At 35.2% G+C, this 12236-nt stretch overlaps 1 protein-coding gene across 1 annotated transcript in view; it reads left to right on the plus strand.

Annotated features, from left to right (window-relative positions):
* LOC128657571 (two pore calcium channel protein 1) overlaps positions 1–12236 on the plus strand; it is a 291641-nt gene that overhangs the window by 179165 nt on the left and 100240 nt on the right. Inside the window, exons 11-12 of the mRNA XM_053711945.1 lie at positions 2756–2941; positions 5074–5138. Of these exons, the coding sequence (XP_053567920.1) occupies positions 2756–2941; positions 5074–5138 (251 nt within the window). The remainder of the gene's footprint in view (positions 1–2755; positions 2942–5073; positions 5139–12236) is intronic.

The following is a 12236-nucleotide window of genomic DNA, read 5'->3' on the forward strand; positions in this document are numbered from 1 at the left end:
TGATTAGCCTCCCTAAAATATTATATATTTTACAAAATACTCCTTTGATTATTAAAGGAAAAGATATTTTGACGTTTAACACAGCATTAAGAAAATTTATTTGGCAAGATAAAAAACCCAGGATCTCCCTAACTAAATTATCCCTTCCCAGAGAATACGCGGGACTAGCCCTTCCCGATATCAAGGTATACAATTATGCATACCAGACCCGTCTGATTTTAGATTGGATCGCAGAGAGAAACTATGTCACTGACAATGAACTCGAAAAAAATGTAATATTTCCATATAACCCGGTGGCAATTATCCACTGTACCTCATGTACTGTACCTAAAGAGGTGAAAAAAATGAGTTCCATGTTTAATCCACTCAAGATCTGGTGGAAAGTTTGTAAACTATTAAACATAGAATATAATGTGTCTAGAATTATCCCAATAACAGGGAATCCACAATTCCAAGCTGGAATTCAATCACCTCTCTTTCAAAGATGGGAAGCACTGGGTCTTAGTAAAATCTCTCAGCTACTTGACTTTGATAGGAAATGTATAAAAACTTTCGGTTCTTTAAGGGAGGAGTTTAATATCCCACATAAGGAGTTCTTTGCATATCTGCAAGCAAGACACTTAGCCCTAAGTTTAGTACACAAAATAGGATGGAATTGGACACTTGGACCCATAGAAAAATGGTTAATTTTAGCCAAAAATGGCATCATGTCTATCTCGACTAGTTATCTGGATTTAGTTTCCTAAAAGGGAGAAACAAATCTGGAAAATATACTTATCAAATGGGCACCGACACTTCCGCAAAATTGCAGCGACATTGGAGCAATTCGATTTTCTATATCAGAGGTCTCAAGAATTACTCTTTCATCTACATGGAGAGAGACCCATGTAAAACTGTTATTAGAAACTTTTCACCCCTGAGAAAGGTTTTAAATGTGGGAGCCCCGACTTTACTAGATGTCCTAGATGTTCCCTGCCTTTAGCAAATACTATACACATGATGTGGGAATGCCCAATCATTCAGCAATTTTGGCTAAAAATACAATATTGGCTTGGGGCAATAGGAGCCTCTCCTCCAACACTATCACCATTACACATAATATTTCTTTGGAAAGACTCGCAGGAGAGACTCATGAACACTAAGATCGTAAACTTAGCTATTTTGGCAGTAAGATATTTAATTCTTAAAAAATGGAAAAATAGGACACCCCCCAGTATCCAAGAGGTTAAAAACTGTCTCAAAAAGCAGTGCATACTTGAGCAGATAGATACGGACTTAAATAATGAAAATAGTGTAATAAGATTCTTTAGAAAATGGTCAATCTTTATCAAATCTTTTTCTTCAAGTGAAATTGAATATTTAATCTATCCGTTCAGGAACACAGAGTTAGTACTACTAGGGACATGGTAACCTGACGAAGAAGGGGAGGAAAGGAGGAAGGAGGGGAAGAGGGAAGAGGGGATGAATTATTCCCCCCTCTTCAATTTTTTTTTTTTTTTTTTTTTTTTCTTCCCCCATCTGTTGTTGTTGTAGTTGTTATACTTCTTCACAATTTGTCTTGATTCAAAAAAGGAAAGTGGAAACAGAAGGGGAGAGAGAGGATAAGAGAGGGAGGGAGTGCAGAAGGAGAAGGGACGAAGACGGAAAGAGAAAGAAATGAAGAGAGAGAAAAAAAAAATTCTTTTGGGCTCAATAGAAAAATAAAGAGAGAAAGTATCAGTTGAGGAAGAATTAATCCTCTTTTTTTATTCTTTGATTGGTCTTCTCAATTGATTAGTAGTAAAAACTAGATATATAATGTTTAACTGATCATGTGATGACACCCTACAATTTGTAAATGTTCAATTTCTTCTCTTTATTATTGCTTTTGTGTTATTTTTGTTTTTTCTTTTGTCTTTCTATTATAAACACAAATATGTTGGAAATCAATAAAAAGATATATAAAAAAAAATTGTATGTTATTTCTAAATAATGAATGTCTTATTATGACTTTACTGTCCCTTTAATTGCAACTTATTAATTTGCATTAAATAAGAATGCATTGTCCATACCTTGCATCACAGTTTCTTGCATTACTCAACCAGTATAAAAAATAAAAATAAAAAAACATGAGTACGATTTAGTAAATATAACAAATATTATCTATTGCTGCCAGCAGTGCCAGTCAAAGTTAAGCAAGAGACTATTTTTAATAATTCTATGGAGTGCATGGGAAGCCTAAACAGCTGTTTAATTTATACTATTTAAAGGGACAGGAAAGACCAACATTTTCCTCCATGATTTGGATAGAACATACAATTTTAAACAACTTTTCAATTTACTTCTATTATCAAAGTTGCTTCATTCTCTTATTATCCTTTGCTGATGGAACAGGACTGCACTACTGGCAGCTAGCTGAACACATTTAGTTAGCCAATCACAAGAGACAAGTATGTAGGCACCAATCAGAAGCTAGATCCCACTAGTGTAGGATATGTGTGTATTCTTTTTCATCAAGAAATAATAAGAGAATAAAGCACATTTGAAAATGGACGTAAATTTAAAAGTGTCCTAAAATAATATGCTTTATCTGAATCTCGCAACTTTTAATTTTGACTCTCCTATCCTTTTAAGTATATTATAGACACCTGCGGACATGGGTTTTTTTCTGTTTTTTTTTTTATCATTTCATAATAAAATTATTTTTTCAAAGACTCCAGTTTATGCAAAATCATTATAACTGTAATTCATTTGTATAATTTCTCACCCATTCTAGGGGATTTGTTTGGGCCTTTGATATCATCATCTTGATTAATGCTATTTTGATTGCGCTGGATGAGAAAAATCCAATGATATCTTACGCAGAGTGGGCGTTTCTTGCATTGTATATAGCAGAAGTTCTTCTGAAACTCTACACATATGATCCAAGGACGTTTTTTGCAAAGAACCAATTTTGGAACTGGTAAATATATATTTTATTGTATTACTTTTATTATCAGTATTTAATAAATGCAAACTCAATTGTAATAAATATTTTTTATGTTTTATTATATTATTTTTATGATCAGTATTTAACAAATGCAATCCAAAGGTATTTTTCTGGACATAACATATTTAATATATTATTATTATTATTATCAGTTATTTGTAGAGCGCCAACAGATTCCGCAGCGCTAATATATTCAGTATGTTTGTAATCAAACAATATATATTAAAAAAATAATACATATATATGTTTTCATTTGGTTTTTAATTAGTTGTATTTTTTGTGAATTGTACAGTTATTTAGTTGCTTTTTTATTTTTTGTGCATTGAATTAATATTGTTCATATTAATCAAGCTATCTTTAAAGGGACAGTCTACTCCAGAATTTTTATTGTTTAACCCCATAGTGACCAGACCACTTTTCCAATTACCGTTTCTTACCGTTTGGGACCAAGGCTATTTTTACATTTCTGCTGTGTTGTGTTTAGCTGTAATTTTCCTCTTACTCATTTACTGTACCTACACATATTATATACCATATTTTTTTCATATCTTATAATTTACTATAAAAAAATATAAAATATCATGAAGAAATATAAAACACACTTTTTCTAACTTTGACCCCCAAAATCTTTTTTTGCAATTTATAGGGCAATAAATACAAGTAGCACTATGCTATTTCCAAACCATTTTTTTTTCTTCAAAATTAGCGATAGTTACATTGGGACACTGATATCTGTCAGTAATCCCTGAATATCCCTTGACATGTATATATTTATTTTTAGTAGACAACCCAAAGTATTGATCTAGGCCCATTTTGGTATATTTTATGCCACCATTTCACCGCCAAATGCAATCAAATAAAAAAAAAAATCGTTCACTTTTTCACAAACTTTAGCTTTCTCATCGAAATTATTTACAAATAGTTTGTGCAATTATGGCACAAATGGTTACAAATGCTTCTCTGAGATCCCCTTTGTTCAGAAATAGCAGACATATATGGCTTTGGCATTGCTTTCTGGTAATTAGAAGGCTGCTAAATGCCGCTGCGCACCACACATGTATTATGCGCAGCAGTGAAGGGGTTAATTAGGGAGCTTGTAGGGTTAATTTTAGCTTTAGTGTAGAGATCACTGCAATAACCTGAAAGCGTCTGGAAGCAATCACGGTCGCTTCCAACGTCCTTGGTCATTAACTGACACTTTTTGTAGGACGTGTCTGACACGTCCTTGGTCGTTAAGGGGCTAAAAAGATAGATAATCCCATTCCCCAGTTTTGCATAACCAACTCGGTAATATTACTATACTTTTAACCTCTGTGATTACCTTGTATCTAAGCCTCTGCAGACTGGTCCTTATCTCAGTTCTTTTGACAGACATTGTATTTTAGCCAATCAGTGCTGGCTCCTAAGTAATTCCACAGGCATGAGCACAACATTATCTATATGGCACACATGAACTAATGCCCTCTAGTTGTGAAAATGCATTCAGATAAGAGGCAGCCTTCAAGGGCTTAGAAATTAGCATATGAGCCTACCTAGGTTTAAAACTTTTAACTAAGAATACCAAGAGAACAAAGCAAATTTGATGATAAAAGTTAATTGGACATTTATATGAACTAACTGAATCATGAAAGTTTAATTTTGACTAGACTGTCCCTTTAACCAAATCTATGCAGCTTTATGATCATTTACATTTTTTAATATCTTTTGGTGTACATTGTCATTGTAAAATTGATATTGGTTTATGAGCCATATTTAAAGGGACATAAAGTATTAATAAAATGCTCTAGCGCTACTGTCTTACAACAGTCACAATAAGTATCATCATTTTATAATTATTTTAAGAAGATTGTAGCTGGATTTTTACAATTTTAGAATATTTTTTTTAAATTCATACGGGAATGCCACAAATGTTAATAAATGTATGTATTTTTATATATATATAGATATAGATATACACATACATACATACACACAGCAGATGCATCAGATTTTATGCATTCACTTTTCCTGTAAACATTGTCAGTGCATTGAAAAAAGTTTTATGTTTATGAATTTCATAAATAAAATGACTCACTATTCACAATTATTTGTTTCTGATTCTGCAGGTTTGACACGCTCATCATTGTTGCTGCTCTAATTGCTACCCTGGCTAATTTAGTATTGAAATCAGGTATGTGTGCCAATGTTAAAGGGACAGAAAACCCACAATTTTACTTTTGTGATTCATACAGAGCAAGTAATTTAAAAAAAAGATTCCAATTTACTTTTATTATTTTATTTATTTTTTTTCTAATGGTATTCTTTGTTGAAGAGATACCTACGTAGGTAGCTTGCACATGTCTAAAGCACTATATGACAGGAAAAAGTGCTGCCATCGAGTGCTGTTGCAAATGTATAACATTCTTGCAAACCTACTGCTATATAGTGCTGCAGACACGTGCACGCTCCTGAGCTTTCTATCCTGCTTTTCAACAAGTTATACCAAAAGAACAAGGAAAATTTGATAATAGAAGTAAATTGGAAACTTGTTCAAAATGACATGCTCTGTCTAAATCATGAAAGAACAAGTTTGGGTTTCATGTCCTTATAAGTAAAAAAAAAAATATCACTGTGTTTTAAAGGGGCGTGGATGTCAAAATGAAACAAAAAACATTCCACTATCTTCTATTATTAATGTAACTCTTTTTCTTGTCAAGCTGTAGCGCCTTTTCTATGACTGAGTAGCTACATATAACAATTTTACACACGCTTATGAAATTGCAGGTTTTTGAAATGTAAAGGTAGAATTAACAATGTAAATGTCTGACTTTTTTTTCCATCTGTAATGTGATCTTCCAGCAAACAAAAATTCATAGGAAAAACACAAATAGTTAATTATTAGAAACATTTTAAATTTAAAAAAAATGCAATACCCTGCATAAGTCTGCACACATTCCATAACTCTATTACAGTTAGCCAATCACATGCTAAATCCTGCCTGTAGCTAAATAGCCAACACCTGCCATCAATGAATGTTATTCTGATGAAACCAAGACTAAAGTCAGGTGTGGGATTTGTTTGAATATCTGGGATTGCATTCTACTGGGAGATCCATGGTCTGCAAAGAGTTGCCAAAGAGACTATGATATCTAATTGTTGGAAAGTACCAATCAGGCGAGAGTTATAAGGATTATTGAAGCTATTGGATGTACCATGGTGCACTGGAGAAGATGTAGCACCACAGAGACATTGCAAAGATCAGGACGACCCTCCTTAGTTAATGAGAGGATGAAGAGAAAACTTATCAGGTAGACTAACAAGAGTCCAACAGCAAAACTGGAGGAGCTACAAGAAAGTATGGCAGGTACTGGTCACTTCTTGCATGTGACCACATCTCTTGTATTCTGCACATCTGGCTATGGGTAGGATGGCAAGATGGAAACCCTTTCTTACAAAAGGAACATACAAAACCATCTACATTATGCCAAAATATTCATTCAGCCACCCCAAACCATGTGGGAAAATCTGTTAAGGTTTAATGAGACAAAGGTTGAACATTTCGGCCTAAATTGTAATAGATTTACTGCAAAGCCAATTAAGCTCATCATCCAAGGAACACCATACTAGCTTTGAAGCATGGTGATTGTAGTATCATGCTTTGGGGCTATTTTTCTACAGCAGGGTCAGGGGTTTTGGCAAGATAGATGAGATAATGAATTACTCCAAATTTCTAAATATTTTGACATAAAACCTGCTGGCCTCTGTCAGAAGGCTGAAGATGAAGAGAAATGTCCCATTCAACGTGAAAATTACCCAAAGCACACATCCAAGTTGACCAAGGCATGGCTTCCGAAAAAGAAAGTCTTAAAATGGCCCGGTCACAACCTAGACCTCAATCCCATCGAAAATAACCTAAAGACTGCTGTACACAGAAGATCCCCTTCCAGTTTGAAGGAACTTGAAATTTTTTTGCAAAGAAGAGTGGGATAAAAGTCTAGATGTGCAAAGTTAAAGGGACAGTGTACACCAATTTTCATATAACTGCATGTAATAGACACTACTATAAAGAATATGTACAGATACTGATATAAAAATCCAGTATAAAACCATTTAAAAACTTAGAGACTTTCAGTTTAACTCTGTTTAAAAGGTTACTGGAACACCCACTGCAAGTGAGAAATATCAGACACACTCCCCTCCCCCTTCCTTTGCATATGAAAAGACCCTTTCACACAAACAGAAGCATTTTCTCCTAAAACTTTGGGGCTTGGTTAGGAGTCTGAAAATCAGAGCAATGTTATTTAAAAATAAGCATAACTATACATTAAAAAAAAAAAAAAAAAAACTTTATGGGCTATATAAATAGATCATCTACAAAACATTTCTGCAAAGAAAAATTGAGTGTATATTGTCCCTTTAATAGCGACTTATTCACAACGACTTGCTGCTGTAATAAATGCAAAAGGGCAAATGGTGCTTCCACAAATATTAGTGGGGTGGAGTGTGCAGACTCCAGCACACTCAAGTTTTTTTCATAAGGTGGAAAAATGGGATTCAAATCCTGGCCACTAGGAGGAGGCAAAGATTCCCAAAGCTCTTAAAACAGTTTATCCCTTCCACCTCTCTGGTATTCTGTTCTTTTATTTGCCTCCTCAGGAGGAAGGTGAAAAATTGAGGCGCTCTAGATTCTTTGAAAGGAGTTCTCAGACCAATTTGAGGCCCATTTTTCCCAACAGAATGCTGCTACTGAGACAGAGGGAAGACCAGTCCCTTATACCCCTCCTGTTAGATCAGTGATATTGCCAACATATAGATCCTCTGCTGTGAGGAAGGTGTCTTTTTGTCTCATATTTCAAAATACATTCTGAATTGTATAACCTGTAGTTTGTTTTGGAATAAGGCCAAGTTCCTATTTTCAAAATAGTAACAATCTGGACAATTCTATCTCTTCTATTATTGATTTACTTTTGGGATGTTGAGGATTTTAATCTCATGCTTTTATCAACACCAAAATTTTAATGAATTTTGATTTTGCCCTGGAATGAACTTTACCTAGCAGCAATCAAAAATCTATCTACTACTGATGAGTTCTAATAAGAACAAAACAGCTGTCTAGTAGTGATTTTTGTACTTGCTGCACTCACCCCATTAGGGGACCGCTGTGTGTTAACACAGTATATGAAACAAATATCTTTAAATGTTGCATATCTTACCCAGAAACCTCTTGTGCATTGGTGATAATGTATATGAAGTTTTACTGGTTAAAGTCAAGCGGGGATACTTGCCTAGATGTGCTGATTACCTGTGCAATACGTTTTTTATTAATTTTTATAACAAAGAGGTTTCATTGATGCTGTACTGAACACTTTATTTCAGGCCATACAGTAACATTTATCAAATGATTCCGAAAGTTGTTTCTTTCCTGCTTTTAAAAAATAAGGTTTTAGCTAGTATTCATTTAGAATTCCAAGAATTATTATTGCAAGTCGGTTTGGATATTTACTTATCTGCTTTTTAATGAGTCATATTTTGACTTTTTATGTTTCATACTACAGGAAAATTGTCTTTACATCAAGGCTTTGTTTAGGCTTAGTCAGGCCATATCCAGTGTCTAAACCAATTTTTTCCCTTTGGAAGATTATTATTATTTATTTTTTTAAATCAAGCTTTACAGGTTTCTCTTTTTGAACCTACAGGCTTTGGAAATGTAGCTTCTGTCTTGGAAGTTTTAGTTACTTTAAGTGATTTTTCAGATATCATCAGTCAAGAGATTATAGCCCATCTCCTTGTCCTAATCCAAAAATGTAATTTGATTTTCTCTTAATTTAAATGCTGTAAGAGCATTAGAATTCTACTGTCAAATTACAAAGGTTTTTAGACAAAAGATTAGTTAGTCCCTTGGTACACATAAAGGTCAGAGGGCTACATCAATTTTTTAGCTTTTTGGCTACATATTTTATTATTAAAGAGATACTGAACCCACATTTTTCTTTCATGATTCAGATGGAACATACGATTTTAAGCAACTTTCTAATTTACTCCTATTATCAATTTTCTTTGTTCTCTTGCTATCTTTATTTGAATAAGCTTACAAGCCTTCCCATCTTTGGTTCAGCACCTGGGTAGTGCTTGCTGATTGGTGGCTAAATGTAGCCACCAACCAGCAAGCGCTATCCAGGGAGCTGAACCAAAAATGGGCCGCTGCTAAATTTACATTACTACTTCTTCAAATAAAGATATCAAGAGAACTAAGAAAAAATTAAGTAAATTAGAAAGTTGCTTAAAATTGCATGCTGTATTTGAATCATGGAAGAAAAATTTGAGTTCAGTATCCCTTTAAGGTTTACTTGGAGACAGGATAGTCTTTTCCAAAAAGCATTATTGCCCTTCTTTTTTGCCTTTTTTGAGGATATATTGACTATATTTGCAAGGCAGCAACATACTTTCTATAAGTTCTACCACTTCAATGTGCTTGATAGGAAAGTCCTACAGGCAGCATTGTATGGTAATTAGGTGCCCTAGAAATGTTTTGTCACACTTGCGTATTAGTTCCCAGGACTCTCACCATCGTATGAAAGAAAACGAAATGTATGCATACCTTAAAAATGTCTTTCTTTCATGGTGGTAAGAGTCCACGAGACCAGACGATTTTCATTTTTTACTTAATTATTTTTTTTCTGGCAGCAGCTCTGCACCTCATTTACCCTACTTTGTCATTTCCTACCTTTCTACGAATCCTGTCTTGGCTATATATCAGACTAGAATACCAGAGAGGTTTAATGGATTAAAGGGACAGAATAGTCAAAATTAAACTTTTGTGATTCAGATAGAGCATGCAATTTTAAACAACTTTCAAATTTACTTCTGCTATCAAATTTGTTTTGTTCTTTTTTTTTTTCTTCCCTTTTTAAGAGTAAATCTAGATAGGCTCTTAAGAGCACAAAAGTGTGCACGTGTGTTTTGTACTCTATGGATGCCTACAGTGTTTGCAACGTTGAAAAATTACAATTGCTGCACTGTATAAAGATACTTACAGGCTCATAAACTATTATGAACCTACCTAGATTTGCTCTACAACTAAGAGAAAAAAGCAAATGTTATAATTTTTCATCTGAATCCTTCATTTTCACTTTACTGTCCCTTTAGTTACATATTTTACAACTCTGCTGTTCAAAGTTGTTTGCGTCACTTTATATAATGCACGTTTTTTTGGCTTTATATGTGTTTAGCCAGCAGTTTCATCTTTTATTGTAACCTCATACATTTTGATGCTGAAAAAATGTCTATTGCTTTGTTATGTTTTATATAGGTCAATTATAGTGGAACAATGACATGTTCTAATCTGTTAGTGTGTGTAATTGTAAAACTAGCTAACCTGCAGTGCTTTGTTTTCTACTCCTGCAAATGTATTAAACACATAATTAAAGTACAACATGGGAGCCAGAGAATACTGCTAGCCACACAGACACAGCTGCTGACCCATTCATCAGCAGTAGTTGCAAAACCCATAGTGCTCTGTGGCTCCGAACTGGTGTTTAACCCCTTTCCGGGGGTTAAATTCATAGCATTGCAGAGTCACTAGTATAAGAATTAAAGGGACACTTAAGTCAAAATAAACATTCTTTCCAATGGCATGGAGAGTCCACAATTTAATTCCAATTACTAGCGGGAATTCAACTCCTGGCCAGCAGGAGGAGGCAAAGAGAACCCCAGCAAAGCTGTTAATTGTCACTTCCCTTACCCATAATCCCCAGTCATTCTCTTTGCCTCTGTCAAGGGAGGATGTGCTAAGATGGTGTCTGAAGATATTTAATCCTTTAATGGCTACTTTTCCCTGCAAGCAAAGTTTGGGGTCAAGCTTTGTCCATGTCAATCTCTTTAGTAAGAGTAATGGTGACTTTTAGCAGTTAGGAGGAAGCGAGGTGACCTTTGCTTTACTTCTAACACCCTTGCTACCCCTTTGTACAAAACCAGGGTTGGTTACTATGTTTTTTCTCTTTTACCCAGGATCCTGTCAGATGTTGGATGAAGCTGACAGACTGGGAAGTACTGTGTCTGTTCCACAGTAGAAGACCCTGGAGGGTGTCTTTTTTTATTACGTATTCCCTTCCCTTGGCAGGTATTCTGTTACTGCCATCAGGGAAAGGGGGGGGGGGCATTTAACGGTGACCTGCTGACACTCTTACCCTATTAAAATGATGGGTCTAGGAATGTTAGTTATATCCAAGTTTTGGGATATCATTTCACTAAAAGCAGCGCCGACATTTCCAGAATCTCCACTAGGAGAAGGCAATGAAACTTCTAGATTCCGGTTCTCAAGTTATGAGGCCGCATTTCAGCTCCCAGCTAGGATAAAATTGTGCTAATGTACACCACTGCATCGCAACTCAAAAGTATAGAGCGCTGGTGTTACATAGAGCACTGTGGATATAGCCGCTTTCACAGAAGACTGTATGGGCGTTTGTGTATACAAAGCAATGCAAAGTGTTGGTGGTTGTTCATGGCCGCATTTGAGGCTGTATGTAAAGCTGAAGTGTTCATGGCTGCTTTCGTGGCTCACAGTTAGAGCGCTGGTGTTAATATGATGTGGATGAGCCGCATTCTCAGCACACAGTATAGGGTGCTGGTATCATAGGCAGGGCGATTATGTTAAGGGTCGCATTCGAGACTCCAGCTAGGGCTCTAATGTATAGTGTGGATTTGGCTCTGGTGTAAATGGCCACATTTACAGTACACATAGAACGCTGCTGTTAAGGGCTGTTTCTTTCATGTAATTGGCAAGAGTCCATGAGCTAGTGACGTATGGGATATACAATCCTACCAGGAGGGGCAAAGTTTCCCAAACCTTAAAATTCCTATAAATACACCCCTCACCATACCCACAATTCAGTTTTACAAACTTTGCCTCCTATAGAGGGGGTGAAGTAAGTTTGTGCTAAGATTTCTACGTTGATATGCGCTTCTCAGCTTTTTTTGAAGCCTGTTTCCTCTCATAGTACAGTGAATGTCAGAGGGATGTGAAGGGAGTATCATCTATTGAATGCAATGGTTTTCCTCACGGGGATCTATTTCATAGGTTCTCTGTTATCGGTCGTAGAGATTCATCTCTTACCTCCCTTTTCAGATCGACGATATACTCTCACATTCCATTACCTCTACTAATAACCGTTTCAGTATTGGTTTGGCTATCTGCTATATGTGGATGGGTGTGTTCAGGTAAGTATGTTTTCATTACTTAAGACACTCTCAGCTATGGTTTGGCACTTTATGTATTTATATAAAGTTTTAA

The sequence above is a fragment of the Bombina bombina genome, chromosome 4 (assembly GCF_027579735.1).
Source record: "Bombina bombina isolate aBomBom1 chromosome 4, aBomBom1.pri, whole genome shotgun sequence".
In the NCBI taxonomy this organism is placed as follows: domain Eukaryota; kingdom Metazoa; phylum Chordata; class Amphibia; order Anura; family Bombinatoridae; genus Bombina; species Bombina bombina.